This window comes from Nansenia antarctica, assembly GCF_963989245.1.
Source record: "Nansenia antarctica genome assembly, chromosome: 2".
Taxonomy (NCBI): domain Eukaryota; kingdom Metazoa; phylum Chordata; class Actinopteri; order Argentiniformes; family Microstomatidae; genus Nansenia; species Nansenia antarctica.
Genome location: NC_137675.1, coordinates 33,851,825 through 33,866,616, shown reverse-complemented (window position 1 = coordinate 33,866,616; position 14,792 = coordinate 33,851,825). Strand labels below are relative to the sequence as shown.

The 14,792-nt window shown below is 44.1% G+C and overlaps 1 protein-coding gene across 1 annotated transcript in view; it reads left to right on the top strand.

The window, feature by feature from the left end:
- notum1b (notum, palmitoleoyl-protein carboxylesterase b) overlaps positions 1 to 14,560 on the top strand; it is a gene marked incomplete at its 3' end in the record, with an annotated part of 42,525 nt that extends 27,965 nt beyond the window's left edge. The window contains exons 4-11 of the mRNA XM_080523002.1: positions 438 to 498; positions 784 to 842; positions 1,134 to 1,236; positions 6,959 to 7,150; positions 8,546 to 8,643; positions 12,758 to 12,905; positions 13,180 to 13,227; positions 14,206 to 14,560. Of these exons, the coding sequence (XP_080379128.1) occupies positions 438 to 498; positions 784 to 842; positions 1,134 to 1,236; positions 6,959 to 7,150; positions 8,546 to 8,643; positions 12,758 to 12,905; positions 13,180 to 13,227; positions 14,206 to 14,560 (1,064 nt within the window). The remainder of the gene's footprint in view (positions 1 to 437; positions 499 to 783; positions 843 to 1,133; positions 1,237 to 6,958; positions 7,151 to 8,545; positions 8,644 to 12,757; positions 12,906 to 13,179; positions 13,228 to 14,205) is intronic.
- Between the last annotated feature and the right edge of the window lie 232 nt (positions 14,561 to 14,792).

Sequence of the window (14,792 nt, the reverse complement as noted above, 5' to 3'; positions counted from 1 at the left end):
CTCTGTGTCTCTCTGTCTCTCTTTCTCTCTCTCTGTCTCTCTGTTTCTCACCCCCTCTCTTTGTCTCTCTGTCTCTCTCTCTCTTTGTCTCTCTCTGTCTCGGTCTCTCTGTCTCTGTCTCTCTGTCTCTCTCTGTCTGTCTCTCTGTCTCTCTCTCTCTCTCGCTCTCTCTCTCTGTCTCTCTGTCTTTCACCCCCTCTCTCTGTCTCTCTGTCTCCCTGTGACATTCTAGTGTTGCAGTTGTTGACGTCGAGAGCTGCTCTGCTTAAGATATTTGGTTGCATTGTGTACTTGTATTCAACGTAATGACAGATAAACAAACTTGTCTCCACCCCCGCCCCCCTTCCCCCTCCCTCTCTCCCCCCTCCCCCTCCCTCTCTCCCCCCTTCCCCCTTTCTCTCTCTACCCCTTTCTCTCTCCCCCCTCCCTCTCTCCAGGTACAGGGATTCTGTCACCTCAGCCAGAGGAAAACCCCCACTGGTGGAATGCCAACATGGTGTAAGAACCCTTCTATTTCCTTGTTCTATTCCTCCCTCTATCTTCTCCCTCTTCTTAATCCTCCTCTCCGTCCCCTCTGGTTTATCCATCCTGTTTATCCTCCTCAACTTCCCTCTAACGTCCCTCTCTCTTCCCTCTAACGTCCCTCTCTCTTCCCTCTAACGTCCCTCTCTCTTCCCTCTCTCTTCCCTCTAACGTCCCTCTCTCTTCCCTCTCTCTTCCCTCTCTCTTCCCTCTAATGTCCCTCTCTCTTGCCTGCTGTGCATATTGAGCTCCCTCTCACAGGTTCATCCCCTACTGCTCCAGTGATGTCTGGAGTGGCGCTACGACCAAGACAGACCAAGGTTAGCACAGAACCATCAAGACTAGAGAGACTATCATCACTAGAGAGGTGGCTTTATTCATTTGGACACGTGTTTATGGTTTGTATAACCCTCTTGCCCTTCTTTGTGTGTATGTGTGTGTGTGTACGTGTGTGTGTGTGTGTGTGTGTGTGTGTGTGTGTGTGTGTACGTACGTGTGTGTGTATGTACGTCTTTGTGTACATCTGTGTGTGTGTGTGTGTGTGTGTGTGTGTGTGTGTGTGCGTGCGTGTGTCTTTGTGTGTGTGTGTGTGTGTGTGTGTGCAGGTGTAGGTGACTATGCGTTCATGGGGTCACTGATCATTAAGGAGGTGGTGAATGATCTTCTGTCCAAAGGCCTGGACAACGCTAGGGTCCTCCTACTGGCAGGTAGCAGGTCAGTTCACTGTGTGTGTATGTGTATGTGTGTGTGTGTGTGTGTGTGTGTATGTGTGTGTGTGTGTGTGTGTGTGTGTGTGTGCATGCTTGATATATGACATTCATGTGCATTTTATGAGGTAGAAAATGTACTGATAGGCTATATAATATACAACGGGTGGTTTGGAATTCCCATTGTATTCCCAAAAGTATGAGATTAAATCATATAATGTCCAAATACTCAAACAAGTACTCATGTTGAGTATTTGTTGTTTGTTTTTGCCTAGAATGTTATCATCGGGAAATGAAGCGCATATTCAATTGGATTTAAATCTGAAGATTGATCTGGCCAGTCAAGAAAACTTTGCTTTTTGACTCTGAAAAAGCTGTATGTTTGTGGTCATTGTCATGCATTTGCTTTCAATCAAGCAGACAAGATGCTTCTGTACACTTCAGAATACATTCTGCTGCTGCTGTCAGCAGTTACATCATCAATGAAGACAAGTTACACAGTTCTAGTGGCAGCCATACATGCCCAAACCCTGGCACCCCTCCACCATGTTTCATAGATGACATGGTATGCTGTAAACCATGGACAGATCCTTTTCTTCTCCACATTTTCCTCTTGCTATCACTCCGGTACACAAGACCTTCTTATCTTATCGGCTGTGCCGCAGGAGGTAGAGCCTCCGTCTAATGATCGCAAGGTTGGCAGATCGGCGGTTCGAGCCCCGACTGGCCACATGTCGAAGTGTCCTTGGGTGAGACACTGAACCCCAAATTGCTCCCAATGAGCGGGCCGGCGCCTTGCATGGCAGCTTGCTGCCATTGGTGTGTGAATATGTGAATGAGACGCCATTGTAAAGCGCTTTGGATAAAGGCGCTATATACAGTGGGCTCAAAAATGATTGGCACCCCTGACAGAAAATGAAAATCGAAATACCAACATGTGATAAATACTGTGCTATATTAATGTTCCATTGGAACCAACAAAAATAATTCACTGATTTAATAAAAAATCAATTTCCTCCAAATCAATATTTCACAATTATTGGCACCCTTACAGATTATTGTAAATAACACCTACCAAAATTAAAACAGGTATTAAATTCCACTTATTTAAGTTTAACTATGTGTTAAGGAACTGTATTGACCCTCTTTCACTAGGGTATACAAATTAGGTAACACACATGCAATATCCCTTTGTCATCCAACACCATGAGGAAAACAAAAGAATTGGCAGTTCAAAAGAGGCAGATGGTCGTAGACGTTCATAAATGTGGTAATGGCTTCAAGAAAATTCACAAATGATTGAATAAACCACTGAGCACTGTCAGAGCAATTATAAAAAAGTTCAAAAGATATGGAACTGTTGAAAACCTCATGGGTAGAGGATGCAACTGCATCTTGCCGCCCAGAATACTGAGGAGATGGTGAGAGAAGCAATAAAATACCCAAGGATCACAGTGAAAGAATTACAGGCCTTGGTGCCATCTTGGGGTCACCAGGTTTCAAAAAGCACCATCAGACGCCACCTCCATATCCACAGTCTCATTGGAAGTGTTGCCAGAAGAAAGCCTTTTCTGACCACAAGACACAGAAGAAAGCTCTTGGAGTTTGCCAAACGTCATTTACATTATGACACACCCATTAAACATTCACAGTGCTGGTGGAAAAAGTAAGTGAACCCTTGGATTTAATAACTGTTCCAATCTCCTTTGGCAGCAACAACCTCAAACAAGCTTCTGGTAGCTGTGGGTCAGACCTGCACCACGTCCAGGAGGGATTTTGAACCAGAGCTTTGTTACAGAGCTGCTTCAGCTCAGTCATATTCTTAGGATGTGGTGTAAACGGCTCTCTTCAGGTCATTCCGCAGCATCTCTATTCAGTTAAGATCTGGGTTCTGACTGGGCCGGAAAAGGCGGATTTCCTTTTTTTGAAGCCATTCTGTAGTAGATTGACTTAGATGTTTAGGGTCATTGTCCTGCTGCATCACCCAACCCAGCTACTGAGCTTCAGCTGGCGGACAGTCACGTTACAGTGACGTTATCCTGTAGGATACCTTGATCAACTTGGGAATTCATTTTCCCCTCGATGATGGCAAGCTGACCAGGCCTCGAGGCAGCCCCAAATCCTGATGCTCTCTCCACTGTGCTTCACTATTGAGATGTTTTCAAGTTGGTGACGTTTTTACCCCAGACGTAGTGCTGTGTGTTCTTTCTGAACAATTCAAGCTTAGTTTCATCAGTCCACAAAACATTTTCCCAGTAGCGTTGTGGAGGGTCAAGGTGCTCTTTGGCAAACTTCAGGCTCGCAGCAATGTTTTTTTGGAGAGCAGGCTTCCTCCATGGTATCCTGCCATGGACACCATGCCTGTTTAATGTTTTATGTATGGTAGACTCCAGGATTGCTAACTCCTGCCTCCAATTAGCTTTTGTAGGTGTCATCAGCCTAGGGGTTCACATACTTTTTCCAACCTACACTGTGAATATTTGAATGATGTATTCAATATGGACAAGAACAATACAATAATTTGTGTGTTATTAGTTAAAACAGATTGTGTTTGTTCATTATTGTAAGATCAGACCATTATTTTATAAATTTGTTTTAAACAAAGTTTTTATTCAAAGAGTACATGTATACACAATGATACACAGAATAGTATATTACAAATATTTAATAGATAGATATAGTTGTAGAAAATGTATGGACATCCAACGTTTTATATCTCTGAGACAATTCTCCAGCGAGCTGAGAGTATGTGAATTATCAAGCAATACTGATATGTACACCTGAGTATCATCAGCATAACTATGAACATTTACACCATGTTTTCTGATGATTCCACCTAATGGGATCATGTACAGGGTGAAGAGCAAGGGACCAAGAATAGACCCCTGAGGGATCTCAACATTATCAGAAACAGAGTCTCCCAGGACAGATAAATGTCTACCAGCTAGATAAGATTTAAACCACTCTAATACAAGTCCTGAGAGACAAACACAGTTTTATAAACAATGTATTGTTTTTGTAAGAAAATCAGTAAGTTGTCTGAAAATCACTTTCTCAAGGATTTTACTTAGAAATGGAAGGTTAGATATTGGTCTGAGATTTCTGAGAACATAATTATCTTGCTTTCCTTTCTTAAGTAGTGGTTTTATAATGGCAGATTTTAGGCGAGTGGGAAAGATGCCAGTTGATAGAGAGCAGTTCCCAATTTCTAATACATTGTCACTTTTGAAGAACCATGTTGGGATTGGATCAAGTGAGCATGTTGAGGATTTTATTTGTGAAACAACTAGGTGGTTGGTTTGGATGGTAGGTTTATGATGGTAGGTTTATTTTAACAGTGAGAGACTGAATATCAACAAAAAAATCATTATATAAAAAACACATTATATAAAGGTTATGAATTGATTTGCATTTGATCAAGGGAAATAAGTATTTGATCCCCTAGCAAAACATGACTTAGAACTTGGAGGAGAAACCCTTGGAGGAGAAACCCTGCAAGCACAGAGGTCAGATGTTTCTTGTAGTTGGTCACCAAGTTTGCGCACATCTCAGGAGGGATTTTGGTCCACTCCTCTTAGCATGTCGATGTTCTCTCAGCATGTTGTGATGTTATTAAAATACAGTTTAGACGTTCGTAGCGATGTGTTTTGTTAGCCGCTAGCTGTTAGCAGCGTTCGTAGTGGCTGCGTTTAGTCACTTTTCTCCCATTAGTGTTTGAGGTGTACCAACATTCAAATACGCCTGTCGTTTTCAAATTTTCTCAGATTTCAATGTATGACACATCATTTGAAAGCTTACAATATGTAGTTTAAGGACATGCGAAAATGACTTTGCCTTCTGGTTGCACATTTCACCAGGAGCTGTCACATATTGGTTGTTGTTTATTATTCTATAGCCTATTGGTTGTTTTCTGGTGTTGTTTTCTTGTTTTGCTCTGTTTGTAGTCTACTTGATGTATTTCTTTATCAGCTGTTAAATCACCACAGCGGTTAATCCACTAATAGAGATAATACCAGATTGAAAATGCTTGTAGCCAACTACTCTATAGCTCATGGTCGCAGCAACTGTCTGGTCCTAAACCCCTGGTTACTGCTGTCATCTACCGCCCCCCTAAGCCTAACCCGGCATTTCCTTCTGATCTGTCTGAATTTCTAACTCAGCTTTGTGCTATTTCACCATCTATTCTGTTATTAGGCGATTTTAATATCCATGTTGACTCCAACTGCAAAACCTCAACGGAACTCCTGGACATTCTCCACTATTTTAACATTACCCAACACATAGATTTCCCCACCCACAGAAAAGGACACACACTGGACCTGGTCTGCAATCCATCAGCAATCTGACCAGCACAGACCTCACTATCTCTGACCATCTGGCCATCACCCTGGACATAGACATCCCCACCCCCCCATGACAAACAGAAACGCACCATAACATTCCGGAACCTCAAGTCCATTAACCCCTCCTCCTTCTCCTCCATCCTGGCTGACTCCATCTCTGACTCTGCCCTCACTCCAGGCGTCTCCCCCACTGAACTGGTCAACACCTACAATGATGCACTTTCCTCCTGCCTTGACCAGGTTGCTCCCACCAAAAGCAAATCTGCCTCCTTCACTCACTCTGCCCCCTGGTACACCGACCAACTCCACCAGCTCAAAGCCAAAGGCTGTAAACTTGAACGTGTACACAAAAGAACTGGTCTCACTGTCCATTTGGATGGCTACAAACTTCACCAACAACAATATAAAGAAGCCCTCAACAGTGCGCGCTCCTCCTACTATTCCTCCATCATCGATTCTGGCCGTAACAACCCCAAAACACTCTTCTCCACCAACAACAAACTCCTCCAGCCCATGGGCACTATCTCATTCACCACCAGCAAATGCAACCTATTTCTAACATTCTTTCAAACTAAAATCGACACAATCGAGCCTTTAGAATATATAATGAAGCAATTCCGCCTGAGCTCCTAAATCTCCATAGTTCGCTAAGCCGGAAGTCCGATCAGACCATATTTTAAGACACATTTATAATAATAATAATAATAATAATAATAATAATAATAATAATAATAATAATAATAATAATGATAATTCATTATATTTATAAAGTGCTTTTCAGTGATTGGGTACACAGAAACACGGAAACCCCAAGCAACAGATAACATGAACACATAGAACACAGAGTTAACGAACAGGCACAGGAAACAATTAACACAGCAATGTCCAGGGGGGGAGGGGGGTGGCAGGGCTAGGGGAGATGGTTAGGGGTAGGGGAGGTTGTATGCATGGGGGAATAGGTAGGTTTTGAGGTGGGATTTAAAAGTGGAGAGTGAGGGTGAGTCTCTGAGTGGCTGGGGGGGAGAATTCCAGAGTCGGGGTTCAGCTCGTGTTACATAAATGCAAGAGTTCACTTACTTTTTCTTGCCACTTTTCTTGCCACTGTATAAAAATGTACAAAAAAAGGTTGGAATTTCTAAATGGTGAAACCAATCTGGAAAAAAGATAACATTGCATTAAATCTGACCATCTCTATATTACCCTCTTTAGTAATTGTTTTTTCAAATCCAAACTGTTGGCGTACAGAGCAAGAAGACCAAACGCTTCCTCTTCCCACTTCTTATGGAGGGTACTGTACACATGGCCACGTCCGTTCTTAGCAACGCACAATACGTGTAGTATATGGATACTCACATACAGGATGTATTCAACCTGTTTCTCCCTCAGTGCGGGGGGTACCGGGGTGCTGCTGAACGTGGACCGCGTGGCGGAGCAGCTGGGGGCGCAGGGCCACGCGGGGGTCCAGGTCCGGGGCCTGGTGGACTCCGGCTGGTTCTTGGACAACAAGCAGTACCGCTCCACAGACTGTCTGGACACCATCAGCTGTGCACCCACCGAGGCGATTAAGAGAGGCATCAGGTGAGTTGGTGTTGGTGAGATGTTAGATTTGGATTATATATGTGGAGTGCAATTGTAGGATATTTACTTTAAGAATTGGGTTGAAATAGATCACGAGTAAAACTCCTAAGTTACAGCAGACTATTTATTTAATCAAAGGTTACATACAGCTGTATTAGCATTACTGTCAGAGATGGTCAGCCGTGGGAAGGAGTCGCTGGGAAAGAGACCGAACTGCCTTTTGTTCACAAATTTATACCCCCAATGATATCAGGGCTCTCAAGTCTCACGCATTGGGCGTGAGACACACGCGGCGTGTGAGCGTGTGAACGGGTTGAAATGCGTGTGTCTCACGCCCAATGCATGAGACTTGAGAGCCCTGGATATGCTAATACAAGGCTATGACAAGGCCATACAGTCCTATCACCTTAGAGATGGTCAAGGTGTGGAAAGTGGGTTAGGTCACAGACAGTATCACTCAGGTCAAAGGGCAGGGCGCAGGTCACAGGAAGCCATCATGACCATGTGTCCTCTAGGACAAAGACAAAGGCTGTCCTAAAAACCCCTCCTAGGAATGTGTGTGCAATAAGACAGGTACCTACAGGTTCTATACACAGGTTTATGTGTGTGTGTGAAAATATACCACACAATGTAGTCCTCTACTGTGATTTGAGAGGGGGTAAGTCCAATGTTGGTTGTTCACTGCTACCTGCTGGGCTGGAGTGTTCGCTCGTATTATCAACCCAGCTCCTCTGTCTCGAGTCAGTTATTTATTAGCACCAGTAGATGGCGCCATGTACCTGGGAAGTCATTGACGATCTCGAGAGATAAACCTATTGAAGAAGAAGACCATGTGTCAATCCAGTTGGCTGATGCCTTCCCACCTCCCACCCTAATAGTCACAAATGTCACACATGGGAAAGTTAGCAGGAGCTTACCTACTCTTTGTAACGTTATGGTGTACCGACAGTTTGTCTAATAAAAAATAAAAAATAAATAAATAAAGGTTTAGTTTCTCTTTCTTTAGCACTGTGACTGCTGCTAGTTCCTGAATCATAAACATATATTTATGTTAAATATATATATAAACATATATTTTCCTGAAGCATAAACATATATTTTCAAGTCAAGACTAAAAACCCATATTTTTAATATTGCCTTTAAATAATTAAATAATTAAATTATGATTATATAATGATTAAAGCACTTTGAGCTGCAACCTTTGCAGGAAAATTGCTATACAAATAAAAATTATTATTATTATTATTATGATGATTATTATTGTTATTGTTATTATTATTATTATTATGATGATGATGATTATATTGTTGTTATTATTATTATTATTACGACACACATAAACAATGAGATGTTGTGTGTGTGTGTGTGTGTGTGTGTGTGTGTGTGTGTGTGTAGCTACTGGAGGGGGGTGGTGCCAGGTCGCTGCAGCCAGGCTCACATGGGAGAGGAGTGGAACTGCTTCTTTGGCTATAAAGTCTACCCCACACTGCAGAGTAAGTGTGTGTGTGTGTGTGTGTGTGTGTGTGTGTGTGTGATCAGAGTCTAGTTTCCTGGGATTTAAGAGGAAAGCCAGTGGAAAGTTGGACACTCACTCCCCTGGATTCGGAGTGTGGTCTGACTGGCCTGACCTCAACGATCTCTGCGGCTGGAACAACGTGGCCCTGGAGTGGGTGGGGTCAAACTCAGTGGCGGTGGCTGTCTCTGAGGGGATCATCACTGACCCCAGCATCTCAGTGAGGGCAACCATTAACATCTGTGGGACAGATCATCTTCTCCCACCAGTCAATACCCGGGGACACCTTATGATGGCGCTACGACAAAGACAACGACAGCATTGGACTGAACTGAAATTGCAAGGGAAGCTGGCATGTCTCCCTGCTGCTGATCACTCTGTCTCTCACGCAGTGTTCAAAAGCGTAACTCTTGACGAGTGTATTGTCACCTTCACTCTAAAAGCTAGGCTGCAGGTTTTACCAACAAAGCTAAACCTTTCCATCTGGCTTCCAGACAGTCATAGCCCACACTGCATACATCACAGTCACCAGCAGATAACTGAAACCATGCCCCACATCTTAAATGGTTGTCATGCGTATAAAGGGCTCTACATATGTAGGCATGATCGAATTGTGGATCTGATTTCAGAGGGTGTCTTTTCCATATTCAGGCCTGCCGCAACGCTGTACAAGCACTCCACTGTAAAGCCCCACATGTTCAGTTTGTGTAGCGACGAAGAGTCAGTAGGAGTGTTCTCCAATATTTCAGCAAACACCCCTGATGTTGTAATTGTCAACGAAAACCACAGAGAGGTGCTTATTTTAGAAGTTGGCTGCACCTTTGACCATAGCCTAGAGCAGCGGTCGGGAACCTATGGCTCGCGAGCCATATATGTCTCTTCCGGTGACGGCATATGGCTCCCAGACAATTGGGTTGAAAAGTAAAAAAAAAAAAAAAAAAAATCCGTTTGGAACTGATTTTAAAATACTTGTGATATTGCGTAATAATACTGTGTCATTTTAAAGTAAACAGAAATTAGTTTTGAAGTTAAATTTCACGGGACTCTTCACGGGACCCATGACCCGTGACCCGTGGGTCGGGTCGGGAACCAATGTCTCGCGAGAGTGTCAGAGGTCGTTGTAAAGGTGAATAAATAAAAAACTATTTGATCAGATAGTGAACTAGCTTATACGCTTCAACCCTTGTAACGAGAAAGATGGAAAAAGAAAAAAAGACGATGATTACCGTGCATTCCAGGCTGCGTGGACAGAGGAATTTGCATTTGTGGAGATCGCAGGATCTGCGGTATGTCTAATATGCAATGATAAAATTGCATCGATGAAACGGTCAAATATAAAGCGGCACTTCGATACGCATCATGCTTCATTTGCATCGAAATATCCAGCGGGGGACAGCAGGAAAAAGGCATGCGAGGAGCTACAGCGGAGAGTGCAGACGAGTCAACAGCAACTGCGTGGGTGGACCAAGCAAGGTGACGGGAATTCCGCTAGCTTTGCGGGTGCTTTGGCAATAGTCAGGAATGGAAAGCCATTCACAGATGGCGAGTATGCCAAAACATTCATGCTTGATGTGGCCAATGAACTGTTTGATGACTTCCCAAATAAAGACAAGATAATCAAACGAATAAAAGACATGCCTCTGTCAGCAAGAACTGTTCACGATCGTAGCATCATGATGGCAAATCAAGTTGAGGAAACACAAATTAAGGACATAAACGCCGGGACATACTTTTCTCTCGCGTTAGATGAGTCAACAGATGTTAGCCATCTATCTCAGTTCAGTATATTTGCCAGGTATGCTGCAGGTGACACACTGCGTGAGGAAAGCTTGGCTGTTTTGCCAATGAAAGGGACAACCAGAGGAGAGGATTTATTCACGTCTTTCATGGAGTTTGCTAAAGAAAAAAAACTGCCGATGGATAAACTTATTTCTGTCTGTACTGATGGTGCACCCTGTATGTTGGGGAAGAACAAAGTATTTGTAGCGCTTCTCCGTGAACATGAAAAGAGAGCCATCCTAAGTTTTCATTGCATCCTGCACCAGGAGGCGCTTTGCGCTCAGACGTGTGGCCAGGAGCTAGGTGATGTCGCTGGTCATTCGAGTGGTCAACTTCATTGTTGCCCGAGCTTTAAATGATCGCCAGTTTAAAGCTCTGTTAGAAGAAGTTGGGAATCATTATCCCAGTCTGCTTTTACACAGCAACGTGCGTTGGTTGTCAAGGGGAAAGGTGCTCAGCCGTTTTGCAGCTTGCCTGAGTGAAATCCGGACTTTTCTTCAAATGAAAGGCGTCAAGCATCCTGAGCTAGACAACACTGACTGGCTCGTGCAGTTTCACTATCTCGTGGACATAACAGGCCATCTGAACCAGCTCAATGTGAAAATGCAAGGTATTGGAAATACAATCTCATCCCTTCAACAAGCAGTGTTTGCATTTGAAAGCAAGCTGGAAGTCTTTCTCAGGGACATTGAAACAGGTCGTCTTCTGCACTTTGTAACACTGCAACAATTTAGAGATGCATGCTTAGCAAGTGACTCCACTCAACATCTGGAATCTCAGGGTTTCCGTTAACCGGTAATTATCGGTCTTTGTCCGGTAACATTTGTTGAAGTCCGACAAATTGAAAACTCGTCGGACATAATGTCCGGTGAAAATAATTCCCTCTAAGCACAATTTGAATACAATTCGCTTTAGCGAATTGTATTCAAATTGGCTTCGGGCCACCATTTTCAGCTGAGCACCAAACACACACACACACTCATACACACACTACACTGCCCGAGAGAGAAGGACCCGCCCCCTTTAGTTAGCCTATACAGACTTTGAGCTGGAAGTTGCTGACCTGAAGGCATCAGACATGTGGATGAGTAAGTTCAAGACACTTAATGGAGAGTTAGAAAGTCTTGCGCGACAGCGAGCAGAGCTGGCGAGGGAACACAAGTGGACAGAAATGAAAAAACTTCAACCTGAAGACCAGCTGATTCTGAAAACTTGGAACGAGCTTCCTGTGACATACCACACAATGCAGCGTGTTAGTATTGCCGTATTGACCATGTTTGGCTCTACATATGTATGTGAGCAGTCATTCTCGCATAATGAGGAACATTAAGACCAACCTACGCTCACGTTTAACTGATGGAAGCCTCAACGCCTGCATGAAGCTCAACCTCACCACGTATGAACCAGACTACAAGGACATCAGCAAAACCATGCAGCACCAGAAATCGCATTCAAAGTAAGACATATTTAATTTATTATATGTTAAAAATACTATATGGCTCTCAATGAAATACATTTAGAAATATTTGGCTTTTATGGCTCTCCCAGTCAAAAAGGTTCCCGACCCCTGGCCTAGAGGAAGCCTTTTTAACCAAAATCTTAAAATACCAACAGCTGGAGCAGGCCATATCACAACTGGGCTACAGATGTCAACTTTTAGTTTTTATATTTGGCAGCCTGGGCCATGTTCATAAGTCTGTTGTTAGAGGCCTTCATATGGCTGGTCTTCCTAAGAGAAGGGCCAAACAGTTAGCAAAATACTGCTCAATATCCGCTATTATTGGTAGCCGCTCAATATGGAGAAGGCGGTGCTTCCTGTACCCATGAGCGGGATACTGTCTGTCTTTTAGTATTGATCAACCCACTGGTCTTGTGCGAATAACATCCTGTGTGTGGCAGAACTGGTTGTTGGCTCAGCATTACTGTAACAAATTGTTTCCAGGATGTCAAAATGCACTGTTAGTATTTATGTCCTTTAGAATTGTACTTTGTATGTGGACATAAATAAAGCATTTAAAATGTGTGTGTGTGATTGAGTGTGTGTGTTGTTTTTCAAAATGTATGTGCAATGCTGTTTTTACAGTGCGTGTGTGTGTGTGTGTGAGTGTGTGAGTGTGAGTGTTGCTTTTAGAATGTATGTGCAATGCTGTTTTTACAGTGCGTGTGTGTGTGTGTGTGTGTGTGTGTGTGTGTGAGTGAGTGAGTGAGTGAGTGAGTGTCTGAGTGTGTGAGTGTGCGTGTTGTTTTTAGAATGTATGTGCAATGCTGTTTTTACAGTATGTTTGTGTGTGTGTGTGTGTGTGTGTGTGTTGCAGGTCCAGTGTTCGTGGTCCAGTGGCTGTTTGACGAGGCCCAGCTGACCGTAGACAACATCCATCTGACGGGCCAGCCGGTCCACGAGGGCCAGTGGAGATACATCCAGAACCTGGGCCTGGAGCTGAGGAGCACGCTCAGACACGTCCCGTAAGAACACACACACACACACACACACACACACACACACACACACACACACACACTCACACTCACACTCACACTCACACTCACACATAGACAGTAAAACAGCCAGACATGCACACGCACACAAGTACACACACACACACTCACTCACTCACTCACTCACTAGCGCGCCGCACACACACACACACAGACACACACACACACACAGACACACACACACGTTCTTACTTTTCCTTGATGGATGTTCCACGTTGGCTGATGGTGTTTTGATTGACAGGGCCATGTTCGCTCCTGCCTGCCTGTCCCACGAGGTCATCACCAGGAGGTGAGTGATCGACAGCTGCTCATCAATCACAATCACAATCACAATCGCTTTTATTACAATGTACGGGTACACAGAGTCAAATGATTGGATTCAGGTTCATTCCACATTCGCATTGCAGCAGAATACACAATCGACAATAGAATACGCAGGATATAAAAACAACAATCAACAATCAACAATAGAATAAGCAGGATATAAAAACAACAATCAACAATAGAATAAGAAGGATATAAAAACAACAATCAACAATACAATACGCAGGATATAAAAACAACAATCAACAATAGAATAAGCAGGATATAAAAACAACAATCAACAATAGCAGCGATAGCTCAATAGTAGCAGAATGCAAATCAGCACATCAACATTATTAATGTAAACAACATTATGGGAAGTCAACATCACTGTAGATGTTCTGGATGGAAGGTAACACACAACCGCTGATCTTTTCGGCTGTCCGCACTACCCTCTGCAGCGCTTTGCGGTTTAGGGCAGTGCAGTTCCTGTACCAGGCAGTGATGCAGCCTTATTAATAGTAATCATTCAAGTTGTGTTGTGATCCCTAGGGACATCCAAATAACATATTAAAAGTCTTAGTTACAATACTTAAATTCAGGGGTCGAAAATGTGGGGTCTTGGTGCCACATCATCACAGAAAGAAGTGTGTATCTTTGCTTCTGAACATGCTATTTTCATCTAATTTATGTCTATACATTTGTCAGAATAATAATTATAAAAGTAAAAAAAAAAGAAAGAAGAATGATAGGGTGTTCTTTCACGTACAACCATCAGATCAGGAGAGGCTGGTGGAGGTAGAAATCGGAGGACGAGCTCATTGTAACGCATGGAATGAAATGAGGACCGGTATCGGAATGGCATTACAGAGCCCCGTCCAGCCTCCCCTGCAGCCCTTATCTCTGCCTCACACTCTTCCTCTCCTCCCTCTGTTTTCCTCTCCTCCTCCTCTCCTCTCTCTAGTTACTGGATGGACATCCAGGTGAAAGGCATCTCCCTCCCCCGAGCCCTCCACTGCTGGGACCGCAGTCTCCATGACAACAACAACTCCTACGGCGGCGGCAACAACAACAGTAGCCATAGCGACAACCCTCCCAAGTCTCCGCCGCCCAACAAGGGCTGCCCTTTCCACCTGATGGACAGCTGCCCCTGGCCCCACTGCAACCCCACCTGCCCTACCATCCGAGACCAGCTGAGCGGGCAGGAGATGAGCGTGATCCAGTTCCTGACCCACATGGGCTTCGACGTGCAGAAGATGGCCAGGGAGCAGGGCATGGACCCGGCCCGGCTGCTGGGGATGCTCAACGACGGCGCCTGAGCATGGCGCTGAGGGAACGTTGCTGCCGCTGAACGCAACTCACAGTGAACGCAACTCACACTGAACAACACAACTCAGCTGGAAGTGAACGCCACGTAGAGTTCCTAGTAGTCATGTAATACGTGTCATGAGATTTGAACCACAAGGGACTTCCTGTCGAGATTCTATTTCAAATCAGCTGTGACGAACTGAACCTGAACCTGAACCGGACACATCTCAGCGCAACTCAACG